This window comes from Cricetulus griseus, chromosome 2 (genome assembly GCF_003668045.3).
Source record: "Cricetulus griseus strain 17A/GY chromosome 2, alternate assembly CriGri-PICRH-1.0, whole genome shotgun sequence".
NCBI lineage: Eukaryota > Metazoa > Chordata > Mammalia > Rodentia > Cricetidae > Cricetulus > Cricetulus griseus.
Genome location: NC_048595.1, coordinates 188,612,720 through 188,640,484, shown reverse-complemented (window position 1 = coordinate 188,640,484; position 27,765 = coordinate 188,612,720). Strand labels below are relative to the sequence as shown.

Genomic DNA, 27,765 nt, shown 5'->3' with positions numbered 1-27,765 from the left:
TTCAGCATTCAGAAAACAAAAAAGACTAATTTATTTTACCTATTTGTTGTATCTTTGAATAGACTATACAAAGTTTTTAAAAAAAGAGTTCTCACTTAGGTCACCACTAAATCCATTTACATCATACACTGACTAGTTTTGTATTAACTAATTTATAATTTCCTGTCATTTCCTTAAATCCCCTCATCACGAAATCAAAACTCACAAACATTCATACACACTGGCACATGTCTAATCCTAAACAGAGTAGAAGAGTGTTAGCTAAAAAGCCCTACAGATGGCACAGTACAAAGTAAAAGTGTTTGTTCTAGACACCTAAAAGAAAGAAAATTTTACTTGCATAGCCATCTTGTAAGAGTAAAATGCCAAAGTCAGTATCTACTCTATGAAGAAAAGCCATCAGTGAGCCAAGACTATGACCAATGCTTTAAAAGCAATCATTTTTCTCAGTTCTTTATTCACAAAATTGCATCTTTTCATCATACAAATCTAAATCTCTACCTTACAATAGCAGAATTGTATGAAAAACTGTATCAAGCATATGACTCTCTACTACCATCTAAAAGATAGTGCTTTCTACCTTAAAAAGCAAACACTTATCATGAATAATGTTTTTTCTGAAACACTACACAGCTGTAAGAAATGAGCATGTTGCATGCGTGTTTTCTCTGGTGCACTCAGATTCCACCTGAAGGCATATCATTCACAAACTTGTAACTCACCTCTGCCGGATGCTGAATTATGTACAAACGGGTGGAGATTTGGAGTGGGTGCACAGGTAGATATGGACACAAGCACACTTTCTGGGGCCGGCTAAAGAGTAAGCAAAGCAAAGAGAAGCAGTGAATTTTTAAAATGTGATATAACATCATCCAAGTACGTCAACATCATGCCATTTTTATATCTAAAGAGGTTTGGAAAAGTTACAGACTTTCAAAATGAGAGACATTTTAGACATGAAAACTATGCAAGAGATTTAAGTAAATTTCCCCATCCCTAGAAATTCTGGGTTTGGCAGTACACTACATTTCAGTGCTGCAGCTCTTGTTTAGCACTTACAAGTCCATAGGTTTGATTCACCACAAGACAAACTGGCTAACAGTAAAGAACTTCAATAACTATTAGTTGTCTTTAGTGGAAAAATAGTCACTATCAAAAAGTCAAAATGAGGTGAATAAACAATTTTTGAAAGAAGAAATACAAAATACCAATAAACTCTTTAGTGTGTTTATGGCTATAATGGCACCTGACATCTGCCATCTGCCATGTTCCAACAGTAAACAAGTGAAAAACCATCAGTATACATACACTGTCAGATCTTAACCTCTACTCAAGTGTAATGGAGCACAAGGTAAGAAATGCTAATGCTAAACTACAGAGTGTGTGTAAATGGCTTGAAATAGCTACTGTAGCAAACAATTTCTTCTATTCCTACTAAACACATTATCTAGATCCCAGCTTCTCAAACTATGGGTCACAAACCAATATGAGGTCAAGCATCTCATTGAGTGAGTCAAAAAAAAAAACTAACAACAGCAAAGGTTTCTGATGGTGCAATGACCAAAAGCAGCAAAATCAAACATGTAACAAGTCTGAGGTATGTCTGGCAGCACCTGACCACATAGCATTGCATGTGTTTTTCCTACAATCTTGGTTCTGAACACACACTATGTATACTTTGCATGCACATGCTATTACACCATGTAACAGCTAAAATTCAATTCTCTATGTAAAAACAACCACTTCCATCTCATTAATATGTAAATTTGCTTTCATTTTTAAGAAATGATAAATCTGTATCTATTCCAAAGAATTATTTTAAAATAAAGTTCTTAATGATTTATCATTAAATGTTTGATTTATATAATACAGCTATATTATATACAGAAGGTGCATAAAAATTCTTTCAGTAAAAAAGATGAGTAACAAAGGAGACTTTTTTAAAGATTTATTTAGTTTTATTTAATGTATTTTTGACTGTATACACATACATGTGTGTGTAGTGCCCCTAGAAAGCAGAGGGGTCATTGGATTCCCTGGAGCTGGAATTACAAAGGTTGTAATCTATCGTGTGGGTTCTGGGAACTAAAACTAGAGAGATAGCAGGTGTTCCTAACCACCAAGCTAGGTCTTCAACCCCAACAATGGGAAAGGGTTTAAGAAGCTCTGGTCTCGATGGTACTTTGCTAGGGGATAAAAACACACAATCCTAGTGAATTGGCTCAGTGAGAATTGGCTCAGCATGTGTTGCTCTTGCAGAGGACCCAAGTTCAATTCCCAGCACCCACATGGTAGCTCACAACCATCTGAAACTACAGAACCAGGGTATCTGATGCCCTCTTCCAGGCATGCAAGTGGCACACAGACATACATGCAGCCATAACAGTCAAATACATAAAATAATAAAATACATAAATCTTTTTGGTTTGGTTTGGGGTTTTTATTGGGGTGTTTATTTTGTTTTGTTTTTTTCCAGACAAGGTTTCTGTCCTGGAACTCCCTTTATAGACCATGCTGGACTGGAACTCCAATGCCTCTGCCTTCCCAGTGCTGAGATTAAAGGCGTGTGCCACCACTGCCCAGAAAAATGTGTAAATCTTAACACACACACACACACACACACACACACACACACACACACGATCCCAGCCTCTTTCCCTCAGTGAACCTTAAAGGAGACCTAAGGAAAAAACAATGCACACACTGATAACAAGTCTGAGGTATGTCTGGCAGCACCTGACCATATAGCATCGCATGTCTGGTTATGACTGTCTTATCTCATGCTGAATGTCCTGTCGTGACTGTAAACAGATTTACATGGGTGACAAGTGTTGTAATTTTAAAAAATGGCTCTAGAGGGAAAGAAGTCATGCATCAGAGTTCAAATGGAGGGATTTTTTTATTAAGGGGACAGGGAAAGAGGAGGGGGGAGACCAACCTCTGGGGACAGGAGCAGCAGGAAAGAGCAAAGAAAGGCAGAGGGAGAGGAACGGAGGGGAGAGAGGGAGAGGTGAGAGGGGAGGGGGGAGGGATACTCTCTCAGCCTAGACACACAGAGGAGGGCCTAGGCCCTGTCCCAAATGATGTAACAGACTTTGAAGATTCCCCCATGGAAGGCCTCACCCTCCCTGGGGAGCAGAAGGGATGGTGGGGGCAGGGGAGGAGGGGAGGGAGAGGGAACTGGGATTGACATGTAAAACAAGCTTGTTTCTAATCTAAATTTTAAAAAGTAGGGAAAAAAGTTGTTTCTCTAGCATAACATCAAGCAATTTAAAGTTAGATCCTAACCATACTCCAATAGGTAAGGTAGAATTCAATTTGGAAATTTGTAATACAAATTTTGGCCAAAGAACAGGTATGGTTCTACAAACATTAACTTTAAAATTTTATAGATAAAAGTCCTAATATTATAGCACTCTGTGCTGCCACAGTAGTGAACAATCATTTCAAACCTATAGTAGATGAATCACCAATTATACTACATTTTTTTAATTAATATTCATCAGCTGTGTGGTGCAGCATTTATTATTAGGTTTTATTTCAATTCTTATGGACATTTTTAGATCTTTAAAAATTTGGGCATCACTAAAATTCTTCAGTGGCATTCTGAAATCAATTTACTCAAACTGCCCTTTATAAACACTCCCTCAAAGAACTCAGTGGAAATATTACATGAAACTAATTTTATAAAAGGCAAATTAAACCAAAATATTGTAACCTTTTAAAATTTAGCTTTGAAAATTTGAATATTAAATACAACTAAGTACAAAAATCAAGTTATCTTCCCATGGAACCATTAAGAACACTTACCAAGTACGCTTCAAAAGTCTACTAATAAATTGGTTCTCTGGAACTGGTTAGATCCCTGGTCATTTTTAAGCCATCAATCTGTACACTAATTAGTCCACTATTTTAAGGATGGTGCCTAACCAGAACTATGCTTATGCTCTAAAACACTCCTTGTCTGCAACTACTTCTTCCTCACAGGACTGGATTCACTCATTATAGTCATTTACACTTCCCTAAAATTCTTACTTGTACTTTTGGACTTTTAAATAATTGAGACTGATTTAGCAACAAGACTAAGGGACCAGGAAGTCATATATGAAGGTTCAAATGAGATGTCCCCTCCTCCCCCCGTAAGTCTTGGACATTTGAATACTTGGTCCCCAGCTGACAGCTGTTCAGAGGATTAGAAGGTGTGGTCTTGCTGGAGGAAGTACATCATTGGGAGTGGACTTTAGGCTCTCTACTTCCTGTTTGATGTTTGAGATATCTCAAATATAGCTTGCATCGCCATCACCTAGAAGGCCCATTTAACTAGATTGCTGAGACTAATAATCACCTTTGAACACCTCACCGAGCTTCTGACATAGCAGCCCTGGGAATCTGTATTTCTGACAAGTTGGTGGTTGGTGGATGATACTGATGCTGCAGGTGGGGATGGATAACAGTCAATCTCAGATACACTTTCCTATAAGCATGCACCCTTGCAGCATTTTCTTTTCCCACTGAATGACTTGAATTCATTCCTATCTAAATTCTACCTACTTATCCATTCCTGCATCTGAAGACTGTCAAAGGCTTCTGAATTTTTAAAGAAGCAGTTACCAAAGAACAAACAAAAGAACAGTGAACCAACAAGCCAATGAAACCATTTTCTCTTCATGAAAATGACCTTTCCTAGCAGACCAATTCAGTTGCCCTGACAACTCTATCACTAGGCAACCCTGCATATGATTAAAACAACCCACAACTGATAGAATGCATATTACCTGGAAAATTATAAAGACTTGATCAGGACACCATATTTTGGGCTTCCCTAAAGTGGCACCTTAGAAACTTGCTAAAGTTATGAGCTCCTGTGGGTGTGGAGCTATCATCTATAGCTGTGTTGTGTGGAACACATCACCTTGCACCTGAGCTGGACTGCTACGCTAGACTGTCAAAAGATTACGGCAGAAAAGAAGCACCTCCACCTGTTCTGATGCAAGCTGTCAATCTTGTCCGGTATGTTTCTGATATCAAGATTGGCCAGGGGGTAGTAGTGCACACCTTTAATCCCAGCACTTGGGAGGCAGAGACAGACAAATCTCCGAGTTTAAGGCCAGCCTGGTCTATAGAGTGAGTTCCAGGACAGCCAGGACTACAGAGAGAAATCTAGAAAAACTAAGGCAGGATGTGGGGAGAGAGCTATAGTTGTCTATTTTCCAGAATGTTTCTCTAACCCCACCTATCTCCAGGAATTTATCTTCTCTGCTCCAATATACCACTCTAAAATAATCCATTTATTCTCCTACTATGGCTTTCCAGCCCCTTATTCTGATTTCCCATCATATATTTGATCCCCATTGGGGAACACAGGAACATAATGCAGGGTTTTTTTGTTTTGTTTTGTTTTGCTACAGTTTCTAACACTAGCATAGCAGGATCTCAAACAACACTTAGTGTATGAAGGAATAACTCCACATAGCCTCTTACCTTCACACTGGGATGCTTTTCTCCTTCTACACAATTTCCTATCCCATCTCTTCATTTTCTTACACATCATATTTCATACTTCCTTTGCATTCTCTACAATACTTAAATAATTCATTTCTACTATAAATGAAACCCATATTTCTGGTCTCCATTTGAATATTCTGTGACCAAGTTAATAAATGATAGGATGTAAGAGGCAAAACTGTTACTGAAGAAAACAGTAAGCGTTTTGAGTAAATACTGTGTGATGTAAGCTAAAATTAACTGCTTCAGTCTTTCACTTTGATAACCTCATAAAACATCATTATCTATGTATTTAACCTTAGTCTATAGTAACCTAATTCTAATTACTATCTATAGTTCTTTGTGTGAATGTGTGTGAATACATATGTGTGCAGGTGCACATTCAAGCGTGTACATGTGCATATGGAAGCAAGTTGACAACTTAAGGCATCATTCATTCCTCCGGAGCTATCCACATTGGTGTTTGAGACATGCACTCCACCCACTTGGACCTTGCCAAGTAGGCTGGCTGGCCAGAAAGCCTCAGGGTCCTCCTATCTCCATTACCCCACAGCTTGAAACTAGAATGTGCCAACACACCCAGATTTGTTTTGGGTTTTTTTTGTTTGGTTTTGTTTGGTTTGGTTTGGGTTTTTGTTTGTTTGTTTTTTGTTTTGCTTTTTTGTTTGTTTTGCTTGCTTGCTTGTTTGGATTTGTTTTGACACAGGGTCTCTTTATGTAGTCCTGGCTATCCCAGAATTCTCCATGTAGACCAGGCTGGCCTTGAATTCACAGAGATCCACCTGCCTATACATCAACATGCTGGGATTAAAGCTGTGTGCCACCACTCTCAGCCGCAGGGAGCTTTTGCTAGGGGCTCTAGGAGTCAAACTCAGGTTCTCACACTTTCATGGCAAGTACTTTAGTAACTGAGCCTTCTCTCCAGCCCCAAACTACAGACCTTTAAAACATCTCATCATTTCAGCTGACAACTCTATATACTCTGTATTTAGTGAGTTACTTTATAATGAGAATGTTCTCCCTCTCTGCGGTGCATGCTGTAATAATGACTAACTGCTCAGCTGCTAACCTATCTCTTAATAAAATAGTAAGTGCACAGTAACCATCTTCACTCTAGATATCTGAAAAAGATTAAAAATTCTATAGATCTAAGCTTAAGCCTAGAGGTTATTTTATATTATATTTTAGATAGATAATTCATTAAACAAAAATTCATAGCTGTATAAACACATTAAATAATAAATTCAATCAATTCCTACTTTAATATACACTGTACATCTAACTAACTATAACGGAATGACCAAAGAGCTGAATTTTTCCATTCACTACCTTTATAATGCACTGTAAACACATTGTTGTGTGTCCACTCATTGGGGTTTATCTTCTTTAAAAATCTAAATAACCCAATAAATTTTAATAATATTCTTAAAATATGAATGGAAACTACAAGGAATTTCCCTAAGGGAACTGAGTGAAATAAATGTTTTCTTTTTTTCTCCCTAGAGATGTAGGAATGAGTATGTAGGCCACCTGTCAGACACGGCCTGACATGCTTCCTTAGTGAGTGAGGCAGTAGTACCAGGGTAATCTGTCAAGGCAGGCACATGCTCTCTTACAGACTTGGGCTAATGCAGTTACGTCTGACATGGATCTGAAATTCTAGGACCTACAAAAACATCTTTCAAATCCCAATAAAGTCCCTTACATAATATTTACTGAAAGCTTTTTCCTATTACAGTACTGATTTTAATCAAGATAATCTCAGGTAAGTAAAAATAAATTTTAAAAATGCATGAATAGATTTAGAATTATTATTTTAAAGGATTTTTACTCACTAAAGAAACACAAATGTAAACAAACCCACCTAAAAAATAGTTTAACTTAAATTTCCCAAACACAACAATTTTTTTAATACTCTCAAAGTGAGATAAAGTTAAGAATTCCACAGCTCTTTACCACAGTGACTGAAGTCTACAACAGAGCAAACACAAAAATGGCAACAACTTTCTCATTTTAAAACAGGCTTTAGAAAACTACATCCCACAGTGCCCTCTGCTGCTTTGTTTTGTTTTGTTTTTTTAGATTTATTTACTTTTATTCAGGTGTGTGCACATGCTTGCATGTGATCTGCATGTAATCTGCATATGATCTGCATGCAGGTGCCAAAGAGGCCAGACGAGGGCATCAGATCTCTTGGAAACTGGAGTTATAGGCAGTTGTGAGCACTGTGGTGGTACTGTGGGTACTGGAACCAAATCCAGTCCCCCTGGATGAGCAATATGCACACTTAACCACTGAGCCATCTCTCCATCTCCCTACTATTCTTGCTGTCTTTCAAAGAAACTAAAATAATCTGGAGGATAAATGTTAGTAATTAGATTTTTTTTTAAATACACAAGTAGCTTGACCAATGAAAAGATATATAACACCTATATAAACGGTTAAAATATTATAATTTTTCATCTCATACATAGGTAACCTCTTCCATGTATGACTATTTCATATTTAAGTAACTATACTATTCTCATATAGGCCCCCGCCCCCACAGCTGTTTTTCTTACTGAATTCTTTTATGGCTGACTTTAGGAGTTGAACAAAATCAGAAAAGAGAAAAATTACAATTGTAAGCTGTCTAATTAGACTTAAGGCCCACTTGACAGGGGAGAAATTAAGCCTAGTACTGGAAACCTAGTCAGCTTCCAGGAGCTAGTGAGGTCATGGATATTGTAATTTTAAAAAGCAGCACTGGAGAGAAAGACACCATGTGTGGAAAGGTTTTTGTTTTTTTGTTTTGTTTTTTTGTTGTTGTTGTTGTTGTTTTATTGTAGGAAAGTGAATGGGAAAGGGGGGAGGGGAGAGGGAAGACCCGCCTCTGGGGACAGGAGCAGTCCCCAGAAAAAGAGGCTATGAATCTGGGAGTGGGAGAGCAGTGGGAAGGGTTGTACGGGAGGTAACTGAGAGGGGCTGGAAGGAGGGAGGGAGGGTGATATAGAAATACTCCTTCAATTAAAAACATCTTTTAAGACAAAAAAAAAAAAATACTGCTATAAGAGAAGTAAACACTCTACAAGGAGAGTATCTTGAGATTTTCAAGTACCTGCCCTAGAAGGCATGCCTAAAGCAGTGGAGAAATAAGTTAAGAGTGTATGCATTGTAGACTCACATCTTACTCTTGGTTACAGTAGACCTCACCTAATTGTAAAACAGTAAGTGATAATGATTTTGCTATCATTATTGGAAAATATTTTCAACAGATTATTACCCCGTTATTTATTCCTTTTAAATATCAATTTTATGTATGTTCATGAGACACATGCAGTATTAGTAAATAAAATGCATGGAATTATAGATAAATAGATGTATTAGAAATACATACTAATTTTTTAATCATCTATGGAATGTGACCCAAAAAGACTTCCATTAGAGCCCTGGAAGTTTGTTCTTACTATCGGATCCATAATTTTTAAGTTTTAGTGAGTGGTGTTCTAATAGGTCTTTGGGGGCCAGATGCCTAGTAAACCAAAAGCCCTTCATCCAGAGATAGCATATATAAAAACTGTCTTTGTTAGTTTTCTATTGCTGTGAAGAGATACCATGACCAAGACAAGTCATAAAAGAAAGCATTTAATTTTGAGCTGTGGTTTCAGAGGGTTAGAGTTCATGACCTTCACTGTAGGGAGCATAGCAGCAGGAATGACACTGGAACAGTAGCTGAAAGTTCACATGTTGAAACAAAACCATGAGGCAGAGAGACAATGGGAATGGTAAAGTCTGCCCCTCAGTGATACACCTCCTCTAACAAGGCCACAACTCCTAATCCTTTCAAACTGTTCTATCGACTGGGGACCAATTATTTAAACATATGAACCTATGAACCTACGGGAGCCATTTTAATTCAAACAACCACAACAACTGCACAAAGCCCCTTTTACACTGAAATGAAAAAAAAAAAAAAAACACCAAAAAAGGATGAGAACCTTATTATCATCCAAATTCAGTGAACTATGACTTACTCTGTTCTTTTAAGAAAATCAGATAGATGGGTGATATACAGATAGTAAATGAGGATGGATGGATGGATGGACAGTCTGAAGGATGTATGTGAGTAAGAAAGGGTGCTCTCACTTACTAAACATCCACACATCCTGGTTTTGTTGCCTAAGACAGAAAAAAAAAAATGGAAGTACCTTCTTAGCAGCAAATTAATCAGTGTCCCTCCACAAACACCTCTATACGTCCATAATTTTTAATATTACTTACACACGTTTTCTTCCATGTTTAATTTTCTAAAGGAAGCCATTTTAAGCACTATATATACCATAGGCATTCATTATTTATCAGACACTGGAGAGTGACTAATGACTGAATAATTTTTTAAATCTACATGTCCTCTCCCCCTTCCCCAAAAAAACTATTCTTTATTTTCTTCTAGTACTGAAGATCAAACCCAGGCCCTGTGCATGCTAAAGTGATGCCCCTGGGCCACATCTCCAGCCAATATATGACAAGAAGCAAGCCTCCTCCTGTGCACACATACAGCAGAAGCCCATGATCCCTCCCATAGCCTAATTAAAGGGAGAAACATCCATCCTCACCAACAAGAAACCAAAGGTTAAAAGTAGAGTTGTTTTCCAAAGACCAGCACAGAGAGGGTCATGTTACTAGAAAACACTTCCATTTGTTTGTTCTTTCATCTTCTCTTTTCTAAAAACTGCCTATATTTTAAAATACTAGGGTTTTTTTTCCTAATTTTATTTGCATGTCTGTTTCCTCAAAAATATAAAAAGGGAATTGGGAATTTTTTTAAATAAAGAGAATATATTGAGACTTAGTTTAGTGTTAGTTTATTGCATGACAACCCAATGTTACAAATAACCTATGGATTTGAAGGCATCTCACCCAAAAGTGCTTTAGTTTGATTGTTTAGGTAGTTTTGACCAATTCAACAACTGTATTAAACGAAGATCCACTGAGAGCCCCAGGGTGACATCTCCAAGAAGGGGTAGTTGACTTACAATGATCTACAGATTAACACAAATATATAATGTCCCTTAACCTCTGGATTGGGGGCGGGGGATACCCTAGCAATAAAGAGGTTGGATACCAACAAAACCACTAATTCATTAATGATAATGAGAGTGATATTTCATAGAAGAAAGAGGAAGGGGGTATGGAGTAAAAGAAGAGAGGAGGAAGGGGCAGTAGAGGGAGTAATTAATATCTGCCACACAATTTTTATGTTACAGGTACATTGCAAATGTTCTACCTGTCAAAGCCTAGTTTATTGGTAGAAATTGGAGGCTCACATATGTTAATAACTTCCTCAGAAGAAAATACAGCAGGAGCCACAACAGCTTTCACTCCAAAACAGATGCCTTTAATTAAGACATTGTATTGAGTCCATATGTCTAATGTTCATGAAGTTTTAAGGTACAACTTTATGGAAGCTATTTTAGGCCCTATATGGAAACCACTAGAACTAAAAAAGCTGGAAATAAATCTTGGACACTGCAACCGAGCTAGAAGAAAAAGGTCAATGCCCAAGCATCCATAAAACTGATATAAAATGGCTAAAAGTAACTGAGAATATGAGGTTGGATATCAGAATAGGTATAAGGAAGCAAACAGGTACAGAAAAAAAACAGTTCAAGGGCTGCCTGAGGCAATGGCTCAGGGTGTAAAAACAAAGACCTGAGTTAAGAATTATAGAGTCCACCTAAAGCCAGGCCCAGTACCACACCTCTATAATCCCAGTACTCCTAAGGGGAGAGGGGAGGAAGAGAGAGGAGAATCCTTGGAAGTAGCAGGTCAGCTATCCTTGACTACACAGCAGCAAACGACGAGACCTTGTCTCAAAACAGCAGAAAGTGAGGACATGCACCCAACGTTGACCTCTGGCACGTGCACTACAGCACATGCATACCCACACTCACAAACATGCACACACATACACATATCATACACACACATTATTCACATATTTGCAAAGAAAGAAGGAATAGAGAGGGAGAAGGGAAAGGGGAAGGGAATGGGGAGTTAGTTTAAAAAAAAAAAAAAGCAGAAAGGACAGAAACTGCCTTCACGGCAATCAAGGTGGACCCTGAGATAGAGTAGCTTTCATACAGGAGAAAGAGGGGTGAAAAAATAATAGAACAAAGGTAAAAAGTCAAACATAGAAATAAGTGTTTAAGAGGAACAGTTCCAGATAACAAGATGGGGATATGTACAGAGTGGCAGAAAAACACACAAATCAGTAGGCTGGGGATTAAGCTGCAAGCCTTTGGGTTGTATACACAGGAGTTTGAACCTCTGCCCTTCACCTAAAATACAAGCACAGATCTCCAGGAAAAGAATAAAATGAGTTCCCCGGATATTAGGAGTTGGACTGTTATGAAATGCAAGCTGGGAAACAACTACCATTAGTACAGAGCTGTGAAAATTAATGACAGAAACATCAGTGGGAAAAAACAGATAATAGAGTAGCTTAAGTAGCTTGTTTCCTGTGAGGCTCGAAGAAGTAAGTCCCTCCACCTGCTTTGTGCTCCTCAATCTCACTGTTCATGCTGCAGCACAATCACTGCCTTGTGTGTTCTCCTCTGGAGGCTCCTGGTGATAGATAACAACCAAGTTCTATTCATCTTCATACTGCCAGTGTCCAGCTTAGTGAAATGTGCCATATGACAAACATATACAGAACACAACATCTGAGCTGTGTTTGCTTAGAGACATGGCTAAAGAACAAGGTCTAAACCCTGCTTCACAGGAGGCTAGAGCTTTGAACTGTACTACTGAATTCAGTCATGCCACCTGCTCTTCCTCAAGAAAAGCCACTACTGATTCACACCTACTTACATACTAAGGTGTGGACTAATTGACATTTCTTAGAAACTGAGTCACTAAGTGGCACTGGTTCCAATACTCAGAGAGGCCTTCTCTGTCTTTTGTTTATTCCCCAGCTGGTTAGCTGTCCCTGGAGACAAGCTTGGGCGTTTTCATCCTCTTTTATTCAGTCTGGGCTCAGGTGCTATACTTTTGATCCTCTCATAATAACAATTGAGTCAGTCAAGGGGCAAACTCCTTTCTCAGTCTAAGTCACATGCTCTGGACCAAATTCAAAAAATGTTCTGCCAAGGAATTATAGCACCCAAGAATCTAGCAACACAGCAGCCTCCTGGCCAAGTTTGAGAGTATTTTACTGCCTTTGAGGCCAGTAAGTCTAACAGAAGAGGTGGGGGTTCTAAGTTAAAGGCAAAGTATCTTACTGCATCCCAAATGTTCACAACAGTCTCTCTCTTCCCCAAGTCTCACAGGAATAAACAGGGTGATCAGCAGGTGATGTTACAGAGGAGAAACAAAGAGATTGGGGAATCACTGATTTTAAGTGGTATACCAACCTCCCCTTTGCTGGAACAAAGATCTCATCTCTTATGGTTGCTTAGTATAAATATATAGAAGTTTGAAATAAAATGGAGTGGCACTATTTGGAAATGTGGCCTTTTTGGAGGGGGGCAGACACTGAGGTCTCTTTTGCTCAAGCTTCACTCAGTGTGACTATCAGTCAATTTCCTGTTGCCTGCACGATATAGCAAGCACTCTCAGCTCCAGCACCACATCTGCCCATGCTCCCCATCAGGATGATAATGGACTGAACCTATGAGACTGTAAGTGAAGTCACCCCAATTAAATGTTTTCTTTATACGAGTTGTCATGATTATGGTCTCTCTTCACAGCAATTAAACACAAACTATGACAAAATATTAACCTTAAAAAAGGTAAAAATGTTGATGTTCAGGCCGGGTGGTAATGTCGAATGCCTTTAATCCCAGCACTCAGGAAGCAGAGGCAGGCAGATCTCTGTGAGTTCAAGACCAGTCTGGTCTACAAGAGCTAATTCCAGGAGAGCCTCCAAAGCCACAGAGAAACTCTGTCTTGAGAAAAAAAAAGTTGATATTCTTAAAATCTTACTACAATATCCAGGGAGATAAATAGACTGTGTGGACTGAACAATGTCACTTAAAAAGACATGTAAAAGTCCTAAACCTCTAATATCTATGAATGAGACTGTATCTGAATATCAGACCTTTGCAAATGTAAATAAAAATCTTAAAATGAGATCAGTCTAGGATGGCTTAGAATGGCTGCTATAAGAAAGGGCAGATCTGATGAAAGAGGGGAGGGCCACTATCCAACATCAAGGACTGCTAACAGACAGACAGAACAAGATCCCAAGACAGACCCAGCACCAATGATAACTTAAGCTCCAACTCTTAACCCCCAAAGTATGAGAAAAATTTCTATTGTTTTCTGTTTCCAAGTTGTGGTGGTTTGCAATGGTAGCCCTGGGAAGCCATGATTCCTGGGACAGATGTCTCCTAATACTTCGTCCTTAACTTGTATTGTGCTTTATACATATACTGGCATTTCCTCTACCAAAACTCACAATGATGTTAACCACAGATTAAAGAAGTCATTAGGATTCCTGCCAAAAAAAAAAAACCCTAACTTAAAAATATCAAATTCCATGATGCCACATAAAATCTTAGACATTCAGCAGGATTTAGCTGTACATTCTGGCTAATGTACAAGAGCAATTACAAGTTTAAGGGGAAAAAAAGCTGTACAGGTAGCAAGTGGAGGGCACCTGCCTTTCATGCATGAGACCCTGGGTTCAATCTTTAGAATGAAAGTCTACTTGGCAGGGAAGCCAAGAAGATGAGCTGGACAGATGGTTCAGCATTTAAGAACACTGGCTGCTCTTCCAGAGGACTAGGTTCAAGTCCCAGATCTCACCTAGTAAGCTCACAATGTATGCCACTCTAATTCCAGGGGACCTGATGCACTCTTCTGGCCTTCACAGGCACCAGTGACACACCTCCTCCAACAAGGCCATACCTCCTAGTCCTAAACAGTCCACCAACTGGGAACCACACATTAATATATAGATTATGGAAACCATTCTCATTCAACCCACCACAGAATGAAAACTTATTAACACAGTTAAAATGATGAATATATTCTTATATTTTTGGTTGTGAGCCTAGCCTTTAACGGCTGAGCCATTTCTCCAGCCTGAATATATTCTTAAATATGTTATCCCAATTCAAAAACAAAGATAAGCCTGCCAAGAAACTTACCCATATAAACAAACAAACCAGTTATATTTCAATTGGGCTGATTTTTCTAGTTCTTTTTCCAAGGCCAGTGGGCTTATTGCATACCTATCCTTTTTATTTTGTTTGTGGGAATAGCTTTCTCTGAAAATATTTCTTGCTTTCAGAACTAAATTTTTGCCAAACCTAGCAACCAAGTTAATAATGTGCCCTGAGACCATTTAAAACTATATACTTAATCCATTTCCCTACTATATATTAACTCTGTTTAACTTGCCTTTCAAAAACAATATAACCCAACCTAATTCTGCCTTGGACTGCACATGCAATCAGTTTTTACTACATATGCTAAACTCTGATCTTTAATCTTAAACTATGCATTCTTCCATGCCTCAAACGCAAAATAGGTGTAGGTGTGTGTGTGTGTGTGTGTGTGTGTGTGTGTGTGTGTGTGTGTAGAGAAAGAGAGAGACAAATAGAGACAGTGATACAGAGAGAGAAAGGAACAGAGATGGGGAGGGGTGGCAATCATTTGCTGAAAGCAGTCAGCAGGTTGAAAGTAACTTTAAAGAAAACAAATATCTACCATATGGAAGCAACATGTGGACATCATTTAACAACATCTCTGTGGTTTTCAGTACTACTCTGGGCCATTTGGGGTCAGTAAAATAACTCCTTTCCTTGTAAGATTCTGCTAAAAAATTCTGTAAAGAAGCATTCCTCTTTTCTTTCCCATTCCATGTTTTCTGTGCTATTTAATAAACATTGAGTGAAGCCCTTTGTTAAGGACAGACTTCAGACAGAGACAACAGACATAAGACAGATGGGAAAATGGATCAGTAACAGGACAGATGGAAGACATGAGGAGAATGTGGAGATTTCAAATTTGGGCTCACTCTTTGTACACTCCAAGAGGAAGAATCCTTTTTCATCCTTTAATACTGTTTTGATGTTTGTTTGTTTGTTTGCTTGCTTGCTTTTCTGGATTGTTTTTCTTGAGTGGTCCTGAAACTTCTACTCACTTTATTTCAATGTTCCCTCTTTCCCCATCTTTTCATTAGGCTTCCAACAGAATTTAAAAAAAAAGAAAAGAAAGAAAAGAAAAAGCCTTCAGCAGAGGAAAACAGTAACTATACACCAGTACTACCTTCAAATCTGCCTTCCTAACTGAAAAGGGAAGAGCCAGAAAGAGAAATGAGAATCTAGTCCTAGGCAGGAAAACCATTCAGCAGATACGAGCTTAACCTTAAAGTGGACAATAATGAGCTGGGCATGTTGGAACACAACTGTCATCCCAACAGAAAACAATACATAAAATGGTCCATCTCAAAGTAATTAAAAATGGCATAGCCAAAGGAATGGAAAACAATCTATGTATTTGAAAAGGCAAAGAAACACCTTGTTACAAAAATGTGCCACATACAGTAGAAAGCTAAGGACCCATGTGCTTAATTGTGCACAGTTTGTTACTATGTGCAGCAGCAACAGGAACACTGAAGTCAGAGCACCTATTCCTGTCACTAAGCATCTGACACTGACAGTATCTAAAAGACAAAAGCACAGAGGCAGGAGACATAGGTCAATGGGTAAAACACTTGCCACACAGGAGGAAGACCTGAGTTCAAATCCCCTGAGCCTACATAAAGTTGGGCACTGTAGCTGAGTTTATAATCTCAGCCCAGGGGCCCCTAGCCTGGCATATGCAGCAGCAAAGCAAGAGACTGCCTAAAGAGGACCACAGTGAGGACCCACATCAAGTTTTTCCTCTGCTCTCCATAAATGTGCATGTACACAGAGGAGGGAGGGAGGGAGGGACACAAAGACAAAGGGGGGATTTAAAACAGAGAGAGGAAAAACAAAGTTATCTCATTAGATAAAACTATACAAAAAGAACTTTGGGGCCAGTGAGGGCTCAGCAGCTACTCTTTCTGCAAAAGAGTACAGACCTGAGTCTGATCTCAGGAACATACTTAAAAGATGGAAAGGGAGAAACAAAGTTGTCCTAGACCCTCCATACCCATGGCTGACAGGTGTGCATATTGTATACACACATACACACTTTTTTCTCAGTTACGTAACCTAAGAACTTTAAAATAATACCAGATTTTAAACTAGAATATTGCATACTCCTTAACTCCATAAGCACTACTAATACTTTAAATTATTCATTTGGGACAAATTAACTTAAGGAATTAATGTGATTCAATGTTCTTTGAAAAAACATCTGAGCATAATTCTGTAATTCATATTTTTCATGAGGAAAGTAAATCAAACATTTGGTAAGTTCTAATGTGTTTCATTTTTAACTGGTCACTCTCTAAAGATTTAATTAAGATTAAGAGGGAAAATGCCTCTTGGCATATGATTACTTTGCATAACAATTTACAAATCAGCTTTGGTCATCCATTATGAACAAACCACTTTCAAGAATAAACACATTTTCTATGCAAACAGGAAAGAATAAATTAATGACTTTCCTTTGAAATATGATTTTTTTTTACATTTTCAAAACTTTTTATTCCAGTTCTGTACCATATGAAAGGAGGATCTCTATACTGTTAAAATGGCTGGATCTGCCCAAAGCTGAAAGGTACTCCTCTGTTGAAGAGTGATCCATTGCGATGTACATATGGGTGAAGCTGGAACTTTCTGTACTATCACTCATGATTTTTTGAAACCTTGGAATCCCCTGTCTTTCTGTCCTCCCTCCCTCCCTCCCTTTCTTCTGTTGTTCCCTCCCTTCCTCCCTTCCTCTCTCTCTCCCTCCCTTCTTTCCTTGTCATTGTCTTTTTCCCTCTTCCTCCTCCTGCCTCCCCCTTCTTTTTCTCCTTCCAACCCCTTCTGTTATTTTGAGAGGTTTAGTTACATGCTAGCCTGAAACACACTATATAGACAAGGTTGTCTTGAACTTCTTGCAATCCTCTTGCCTATGCCTACTGAGTGCTGAGATTACAGGTATGAAGAGATGTTTCTAGAAAGAAGTTACCCTTTCCAACTGAAACCTTCTCCAAGGCTGATTGATTCATTAGCACATCAATGATTGTGAAGATTTGGAAATGTCTAGAACCAAATTACAGTTTGTTTTAAGCTATATGTAGCCCTATAAATAGCCACTCCTTGTTTATTTCTGTCAGACCTAACATCCTGCAACTAACATGAAAAATTCCAAAAGGAAATATGATTTTTATATGTACAAAAATTTAAGTTTTCAGAATACCTAAATTTTTACTTTAAACACGTTATCAGTCATCTGTTTGATTTTCTATTTACAAAAAGGCTGGAAATGTTATCTCAGATGGTGCATTCCTGAAGCCCTTGGTTAATCCCCAGTAACCGGTAATGGGGTGGGAGTAAGACAGAAGGACCAGAGGTTCAAGGACACTCTAGGCTATACAGCATGTTGGAAACTAGCTATGCTCCATGAAACCATGCGGAAAGGAAGGAAGGGAGGGGATGGAATTGAAAAGATCATTAAGCTGAAATGCATTGGATACATGTAACAGGTGACACAACTTAGCAACAGTACAATGAAGAGTACTGGTGGGGAAGGCAGGGTTAAGAGAACTGCAGCTCACAGCTGCTGAGCAGCCTCGCAAGAGAGCTCTGAGCGGTACACTGTAAAGTCACATAATGGTAGTGCAGCTAGAAAACAAGATATCCTATACTCAAGATCCAGCCTCTGAGTTCATACAATCGGACCTCTGGCAGAGGTCAAAATGTGCAAGATAAAGTATCCCAAGTGCTCAAGTAGTAAATGCACCTACCTTGTCATCTCACCCAAGAGAGCTTTCCTGACACCATTTCAACTAGTTTTTTTAGCCCACCATCCCAATTCCTTTCCATCACTGCCCACCCCCTAGTCTGTAGTTCACTTGTTTATTGGTTTATTATTTCTATCTAGTAAGAAAAGGAACTTATGTCACTGTATTGTCGATGATTAGTAGAGTGCTCAATAAGTACTAAGCAAGTGTGTGGTAGCTCTGAGGCACAGGAGAAAGGCCCAAGTTAGAGAAGATATGATAATCTACCAGGAAACTAGGTAAAATCACCAGCGGGTAGTATGTTAGAGTTTGAAGAAGAAAAGAACTTAGAATCAGTTCTCTGGAGAAGTAAGGGAGTCTCTGCAGGTATCAGACAGGCAGGAAAGCAAACTCAAAGAGGTGAAAATGACAAACTTGGTTTAGATTGACTTCATCAACCTGGATCAAGACTTTGGGGAGCCTAATGCCAGGTGGTTTATTCCCAACAAATTTAAACATAGTATAATTTGGAAAAATGTTTCCTGGAGTAATACAACCCTGGTGCACAAAGAAGCGTAATTACTTCGAAACTTGACTCAGAGTATATGTCATTTCTTCCAAGAAGATGGGTTCTAGAGATAGGCCACCTGTACCATAGCTTAAGGGTCTAAAAAAGGGTTTGGCCCAGTCTTAGTCATACAGATAATGTAGAGTCAACTGAGCTATTAGCCACCTCTGGTTCTGGTTATGGAATCTTGGGGAGTCTCTGGATGTAAGGGTCATTTAGATTACTACACATCTCTCTGGTCCTTGATGTAGAAGCGTTAAATGGCCTGACCCAACAGATAACACAGATCACCAGGCTACCGGGTGGAAGAAAAGTTTTATATTTTTTTCATTGAAAAGACTGTATGGGAATTTTGTCACTGGTCTCCTAGACAGTTGAGAGGAGCATTTTGTTTCAAGAGGCAGGGTTTTCTTTGGGAATGAACATGACCAAAAAAAAAAATCCTGGGCCAAGGGATGTGCAGCCTTTTTGAATGAGGAACGAGTAATGGCTTCGGTGGCTGGTGACTCGGTTCAGACTCCCCATTTTGTCTTGTGATATTTGTGCATGGATTTTGCTTGAAACAAAAAGGTTGATTTATTCTTGTCACATGGAAATTTCCATTACAAATTGTGTGGTTCTTTTTTTAAAGACCTCACAGTCTATGCTCCCTATGGCTTTTTACATCTGTACTTAAAATTCTTTAACACACACACACACACACACACACACACACACACACACACACACACACACAGCAATCCTACATGATTAACATTCCTGGTTATGGGGTGAAGGACCTTCCTGCTCCCAACAGAGAGGCCAATATTTAGAGTTTGAAAAGGATAGGGAAAGGAGACTGGGCCAAAGCAGTCATCTAAATCCAAAGGAAACTAAAGAAAAGAGTGTGTGGAAGAGTGTATACAGAATGCCACTAACTGATCTACTTCATCTAACAAGACCACTGGGTTTTATCTCATGAAGATTATTGGTTGTTATAGTGAAAGCCATTTCAGGGCATATGATCTGAGGGCTAACTGCAGAGTGGTTATAAGGCAGGGGAGTAGAAGCAAGCTTTAGTTGGGATCTGAAATATGGTCACACACATGCACGCTCATGTACATGCAAGAGTGTGCGCCACACACACCTCCAAGTGTCCATATGTCAACTTACGGCAATTCTGGAAGAAGTGGGGCTGAGTGGAAGGAAGTTAGGTCACTGGTAAAGGACACTGGGCATTTGGTCCTTTTCTATAGGGCCCCTCTATTCTGAGCACTGCAGACCCAACACAACCAACACAACCAACCACGCTATGGGCTGCAAACTTTTTGAAACCCTGAACCCAAATAAATGTTCTCCTTCTAAGCTTAATACTTCATGTACCAAAATAAGAGAAGGCTGACCAGTATCTACTGATTAAAAATAAGGCACCACAGCTGAAGAGGCAAGAGGCAAGGAGTGGTGTTTCTAAAATTCTGGGATTAAATAAGCAGGAGGAGCAAATCACACAGCTGAAGTACACCAGTTCCCTGAGGTGCCCCGCAAAAGAAAACCCAGATAGGTTGTGAACAGTCACCACTGGTTGTCACTGTCGATACAAGAAACTCTCTGCATGAGCCTGTAAGTACCCAGCTAGCATGCGACCACGATTTATGTTTTCAACACTGTATTTCTAGTTCCTAGAACTACCAGAAGACAGCAGACACACAGAAATTGAGTTAAAAAAAAAATTTCAGACATGGTCTCATATAGCCCAGGCTAACCTCCAACTTGCTAGATAGATGAGAATGACCTTGAACTCCGAACCTTTCTGCCCAAGTGTTCGTTTAACAAACCCGGTTTCCAGTCACCACTGCTAAAATACATTCAAAATTCTCAATACAAGCAGCCGCTTTGTTCCTCTCCTCTGATTCATTTTATGATGGCGAGCCCACTTAAGCATCGTGAAGTATTAATGTCATTACGCCTCGAGAGTTCCTTGTATTAAAGACTCTTAAATTTCTTGGGAAAACAACTAACTCTCGCCGGGTTTAGTGGTGCATGACTTTAATGCCAGCACTCGGGAGGCAGAGGCAGGCAGATCTCCTTGGCTTCGAGGCCAGCCTGGTCTACAAGGCAAGTTCCAGGACAGCCAGGATTCTGCTACAAAGAGGAACCTGTCTCGAAAAACCAAACCAAACAAACAAACAAGAAACCCTAAATCTTGCAGAAAGTCAGATTAAATCATAATGGCCCTGGATGAAAAGCTTCTTGCGGTGGCAGGCACGGCAGAGTCCGCCTGGCCGGCAGGGGGCGCCACAGCGCCGCCGCCGGCCCCGCGCTCACCTGCAGCGGCTGCACTCGGGCCTGCGCTCGGCGTGCTCCACCGGCAGTCCCCACAGCCCGTCCGCGCCCGCGCTGTCCCCCTCGAAGCCCGCGGGAGGCGCTACCAGCGCTGTGCTGCCCTCCGGCCGCTCCTCTTCGTCCGGCGTCGGCGACCCCGAGGCCCCAGAAGGCCGAAGCCGGGACTCCGCGAGCGTTCGCGCCTCTTCCTCCAGCTCCATGGCTGGAGTTAGTCAGGCCGTCGCATTGAAGGAGCGCCGCCGCCGGGGGGCGCCACGCGCTGAAGAAAGCGGTCCTCGCCACGCACGCACGTCACGTAAGGGGCGTGCCTCAGACGTGATGTAGGTCCCGCCCCGTGGCAGAAAGAAAGGAGCCCATTGGTCAGTGCGGGAATGCCTTACCTATAGGCAGGAAAGAAGGCGTGGCAGGTAATAAGTTTCCTGGGACAGGGAAAAGGATTCATGTCCAGAAGGCACCGAGACACCGAACGAACGTCTGCGCGTTCACCTTAAAGGATAAGGTGAAATTCTAGGCAGCAGTGCGGATTCTAGGACGTGTGCGCGCTCAGCCCTGCTGCACCTCGCGCCCTTGATGGCTAAAAGCTGCAGAGTAGCGGTCGTAACCACTGGAAACTGGTCCAAGGACTGCTCCAGTGAGTGTGAACTCCTGTGTCCCCTGCCTCAACTTCCTAAGAGTTCTTCTACCGTCGGGCATACCGTTTCACATTTGACGCCAAATAACTGTGAAGTGGTGTGTTTAACTCCCCAAGCCAAACAATGGCTACAAAACACATTGTGTGTGTGTGGTTGAGAAAACACTACAAACAAGCACACCTTGAGACAACATATAGTTAACAGAAGAAAGCCTGGTAGCTCTGCTTTTAAAAGCCATAACGGAAGAAGAGATGTCGCTTGCAGAAAATGAGTGATTGGATTTGCCAGTGCTCATTAATGTTAATTCTAACAATATCCATTTAAACAAAAAAAGAATAGGTTTTCATCAGTCCTCTGAGCTGTTTTGCAGTATTAACTGCCTCTACTTCTGACTTAATAGACTAGACTTAACCAGAAAAAGGAAAAACAAGTAAGTTTTGTATATCATATCATTTATTTTAGCCTTAGATTTTCCATTTCCAGTCGCCTAAAAATCAAATTGATGAGTAGTATACAGGACTGTATTTCAATGTACTCTTAATTCTTTCCCCCTGAAAATGGTATCTTTTTATTTGGGAATAGCTTTAAAAAGAGGAGAAAGGGCAGGACAGTCCACCTAGTGAATGGATTGTAGGGTAAGAAACAAACTGGCACATATGTGTGTTAAAATTAGGAAATGAGTGAAACCCAGAAACTATAGGAAGGAGGATGAATCAGAAAGTAAAGAAATCCTGGCCACAAGTATAGATTGGAGGATCAGCTATTTTTAACTGCCAAATTAAATTCTCCGTTGACTATGTTTAAACCAAAGGACGTTCCTGCTCTCTCATTTCAAGACAGAGAAAGCATTAGTAGGTGTGTTGGGGGAGAGGGTCTGCACTGTCAAATCTGCTGAGAGAACAGATGAGAGCTAACAACAGTTGGCTTTCTCAATAAACCCACACCAGATCACTGGCTCTGACCTTCAAAGCCATTCATCTGTATCACATTGCCCCGTTCCGGTTTCTGTGTTTCTTGTGTAGGTTATTTCTGTTGCCACAAACAAGTCCTGCTTCATCTCTATTTTTGAAAGAAAAATCTCTACAAGTGCGCTTTCCCAGAGGTTGACTAGAATAAAAAATTAAATAGTTAATAAACAGATACATAAACCTCTGAGAGGCTGACATAGTGGTAGCAAACCAGGGTCTGTTGCATGGGTTAGACCTGGGATTCAATCAGCAACACTTTGAAACAAAACAGGCTGATTAGCAAATCTTTTCTGTGTGGGGTAGACAATATAAAACGGGTGTCTGTAGCCCTCAGGGAAGTGGGATGCACACCCTTATGTCCACACTTTCAAACTCTGACCCAGAGCAGCCTGAGGAAACAAACCCATGTGTAGTTACCACCTTGGAGCACATAAAGGTAACACAAGACTACCTGGAAAAGGCTGGGACGAAGGAAGGAAAGTGGTGGTTTGAATGAGAATGGCCCCCATAGGCTCATGGATTTGAATGTTTAATCATCAGGGAGTGGCACTATTTGAGAAGGATTAGGATGTGTGGCCTTGCTGGAGTAGGTGTTGCCTTGCTGGGGGAAGTATATCACTGGAGGTGGTCTTTGAGGTTTCAAAAGCCCATGCCAAGCTCAGGTCTCTGTCTTTCTGAGGCCTGTGGATCAGGGCTAGCACTTTGAGCTACTGCTCCAGTGCCAGGGATGCAGCAGCCATGCTACCTGCCATGATGATAACGAACTAAACTTCTGAAACCATAAGCAAGCTTTCCTTTTAAGAGTTGCCTTAGTCATGGCCTCTCTTCACAGCAATAGAACAGTAACTAAGACAGGAAGTAAAATGTCTTTTAAAGAGAAACAATTAGCAGCAGGATGAGGCAGTTAGGTGTTCATTTATGCAGATAATAAGAATTTTATATTTCTTAAACTCTGTTTAATTTGTTTTAAAGGCCTTAATATCATACCACTGCTGTGAAAGGAAGAGGGGACCATGTCAAGCAAGGGCCTCAATAATGCCAAAAATTAGATACCCTGTCAACCCAGCAGAAGAAACAGCCAACAGTGGATAAGCTCTGATTCAAATAAAGACGGTACATTTTTGTCATTTTGTTTTCTGTTGCTCCTGCAACAAATTGCTACAAATGTAGTGGTTTAATAAAACACATTTATTCTTTTAAACTTCTCTAGGTCAGAGATTTCATGTCAGGCTGCATTCTTTCAGAGGATCTAAGACAGAATGTGTTTCTTGCTGTGGGTTGTTGGCAAGATTCCCTTCCTTGTGGTTATTTTCTTGCAGTGTTATATCAGCTGTGCCTAGCTGCTAAAAGTTACTTGTGTGCTGTGGCTCAGAGCCCCCTTCCTTCATCTTCAAAGCCAGTAACTGTGGGCTGATTCTTGCTCATCATCCTAACTTTCCTGCCTCTTCTGGAACTTCCCATTCTGATCAACCTTCTGCCTTTCTTCGCCACTTCTCCTTCCTCTCAGATGTCCCAGGAAAATTTTGCTGTGTTGAAGTCAATTGGCAACTTTGATTCCATTCAGTTATTGTAGTGTTATGTGCATAGACATTATGGCAGAGTGTAAATGTCATGGGAGCCAAAATTCTGTTCACCTTATGTACGCTCACCAAGTTTAGTGGTTTCAATAGTCACACAAACTGCATATGAAAAATGAAATGTAGGGGCTGGAGAGACGGCTCAGTGGTCAAGAGCACAGGCTGTTCTTCCAGAGGACCCAGGTTCAATTTCCAGCATCAACGTGACAGCTCACAACTGTCTGTAACTCCAGTTCCAAGGGATCCAACACCCTCACATGGACATACATACAGGCAAAACACCAATTCATGTAAAATAAATGTAAATAAATCATTATTTTAGGAAAATTTAAAAATGAAATATAGTCACCTAATGCCAAGATATCATGCTTTTCCCATAGCTTACAAGCACTACACAAGAACTATGTAAGCAGTATTTTGAGAAGAGCATGGAACATGTACAAAGACACCAGATCTGATAATCCTCTGGGCAGTACCAGTATTATGCCAGTATCTTTTTCTATGTGAATTAGTAATGAGTACAGTGATGCTTACATGCCATACAACTTCCTTAAGTCTAAGACTACACTGACAAACTGTTCTTAAGTATCCTGGAAAATGATAGAGATGGTCCTCTCTTAAACCCCAAGTTCCTCGACACTTTGTTGTCTCCTGTAGTCCATGACTGTTTTTGTTTTCTCGGGGTAAGCCCTTCCTTCTCAGCTTCATGCCCTTTTCTCAACTTGTCATGGAGATCTAATACTCCATTTTCTCCTGAGTTAGACCACTGCTATCAGGATCTAACTCTCTTACCCTAAGTTTCTGATACTACCTCTCTGGTGGTAGATATTGTCATCAGATCTACAGTTACCTAGGAGACAAATGTGTAGGCACCTGTGTCTGGGTATTATAGATTGGCTTCCCTGGGGTGGAAAGACCTGCTGGAAATATGGATGGCACCATGTCTTGGGCTGAGATCATGAACTGAAAGAAAAGGAGAAAGAGCTGAGCACCACCATTCATCTCTCTGTGTCCTATGTCCACTTGCCACCTGTCTTCCTCATGGTACCTTCACACTGTGAGCCACAATAAACTCATCCTTAAATTGCTTTTGTTAGCTATTTTATTACAGCGATAAGAAAGATCGCCCAAACAAGCTCTATACAGAAAGGCCCCATTTCTCTGCTTGATTTTCCTTGTAGGTCTGCTCCAATTTCCTGCCTGTGTGATTTTGCTTTAAAGCTTGTTTGGAATTCTGTACTCACAGATACAGTTTTCAACATTTGCCTACAGGATTTTGTGTATCTTATATGACTGGATATATAGGGGGAGGGTGTTAATGTGCTTGAAGAGTTTTTGTTTTGTTTGCTTGACTGTTTAATCAATTAGTCTTATAACAATAGAAGCATGCTTTTCTATCTTGAAGTAAATATCCCTGAGTGAATAACTTAATAGTTAAGTAAATAACTATTTACATGAAATAAAAGTAGATTGTGTCACTGCAAATGGCTGCTCTTAGGCTGAGGTGGGTAATGAAATACAGGACTTTTTCAGTCTAGTTGCCATTGGGGTCACCTGAGAAACCTCAGAGTCTGTAGACACTGCACTCATGGGAATTCTGAGCTCCAGCTCAAAGTGAGAACCACTGATCTGAGCTGATCCTGCATTTGCATGGAGTTTGCAAGGTTTTCCCCATACCTCTGTCTGAAGTGATTCTGATCCTCTGTAGGACATTCATAAGTATTCAGTATGTATTAAGTCCTACCTTATTAAACAGAATCTACCACTCCTCACATGATCCAGGAGAGAACAAAGACTGTGAACTGTTGCAATTTACTTAAATTAACCAGGCTTTTCTTGCCACAAAAGTCAAACTGATATTTCATTCCATTTTTTAAAAAGTGTATTAGTCTTGGGTTTCTAGATTATGAAGGCAATAGCTGTTGCTTGGGAGCTAGTGAATGAATGACCATTTCTTTGCCATCTTGCTTGCCTCTGTAGCCCAGGCTACCCAGGAACTGAGATCCTACCTAGTTTTTGCCTCCACTCCTGGATTATATGTTGGTTTTTGTTTTTGTTTTAAAACACCCCATTCCAAATGTAGGAAATTTTACCACAATAGAAATCTACTACCAAAATCCCTTCTTTCTCTCATATTCAAGCACAAAAAGAGTAATGCGTTTTGGTTCAACTGAATAGGACAAGTTTGCTGATGTGATGCTAAAATTTTGGTACAAGATTCAAGAAGCATATCTATAATTATCTGAAAAAAACCTACAAAAGAGACATGCTTTTTCTATAATCTGCTTTATGCCAAACTGTTTATATATACATGAGTGAAAATAACATAACATGTAAGATTGAATGCAAAAATAGATACCAGGCCCGGCAGTGATGGCACATGCCTTTAATCCCAGAACTCAGGAAGCAGAGGCAGGTGATCTTCTGTGAGTTCTAGGCCAGCCTGGTCTACAGAGTGAGTTCCAGGAAAGCCTCCAAAACAATACAGAGAAACTGTCTCAAAAAACCAAAAAAAAAAAAAAATAGATAACAGAATGCAAAAAGACACTACAGAGATATGTAAAACAAATCAATACCACAAATACTCTTCTTTTGGATTTTTCATTGAAAATATATTTCATTATCATATAATGAATGTCATACTGCTGTCTTAATGCGCATAGAAGTTTTCATTTTTAATTTATGATACTGTAAATATCGGTAGATAACAACCCACACAAAGGTTCCTTTTGGTTCTGAGTAAGTTTTTAAGAGCATTATGGGGTTCTGAGGTCCAAGGGGAATTCCTAGTACAGAAGCGTCCACAATGAGGAGTAAGACGACTATTTGTCCAGTACTATGAAAGAGCTTCAGTGAAACTATCTGGTAAATGATTCTCCTCTCTTTTCTAAAGCACCAGTTTTCCTTACCAGATCATTGTCCTCAAACCCAGTAGTTTATCAGTACTTGACACTAGAAAGAAAGACGGTCAGTTCTTGCCAACAGTCAAGTGAGATTTCATATTCAGAGTCTATTTCTACTGTGTTGGCTACCTGACACAATCTAGAGTCATTTGGGAAAAGGGAGCCTCAATGGAGACAATGCCTCCATAAGATATTAAGTCTGTAGAGCATCTTCTTGATTGATTATTGATGTGGGAGGGCCTACCCAGCCTATTATGGATGGTGCCATCCCTGGGGAGTTGGGCCTGGCATATATAAGAAAGCAAATTGATCAAGCCAGGGGTAATAACCCAGTAAGCAATGTTAGTCGATGATCTCTACTTTAGTTCCTGCCCTGACTTCCTTCAATGATAGACTATACTGGAAGTACATGATGAAATAAACCCTCTCCTCCTCAAGCT

The 27,765-nt window shown here is 40.0% G+C and overlaps 1 protein-coding gene across 2 annotated transcripts in view; it reads right to left on the bottom strand.

Annotated features, from left to right (window-relative positions):
* The window catches only part of Dtwd2 (DTW domain containing 2), a 55,460-nt gene extending 34,015 nt beyond the window's left edge, over positions 1-21,445 (bottom strand). For both annotated transcript variants that reach the window (XM_027400877.2, XM_035439040.1), the window contains exons 1-2: positions 21,228-21,445; positions 723-813 (exon numbers count right to left, since the gene is read on the bottom strand). In XM_027400877.2, the coding sequence (XP_027256678.1) occupies positions 723-813; positions 21,228-21,445 (309 nt within the window). The remainder of the gene's footprint in view (positions 1-722; positions 814-21,227) is intronic.
* Positions 21,446-27,765: the final 6,320 nt, after the last annotated feature.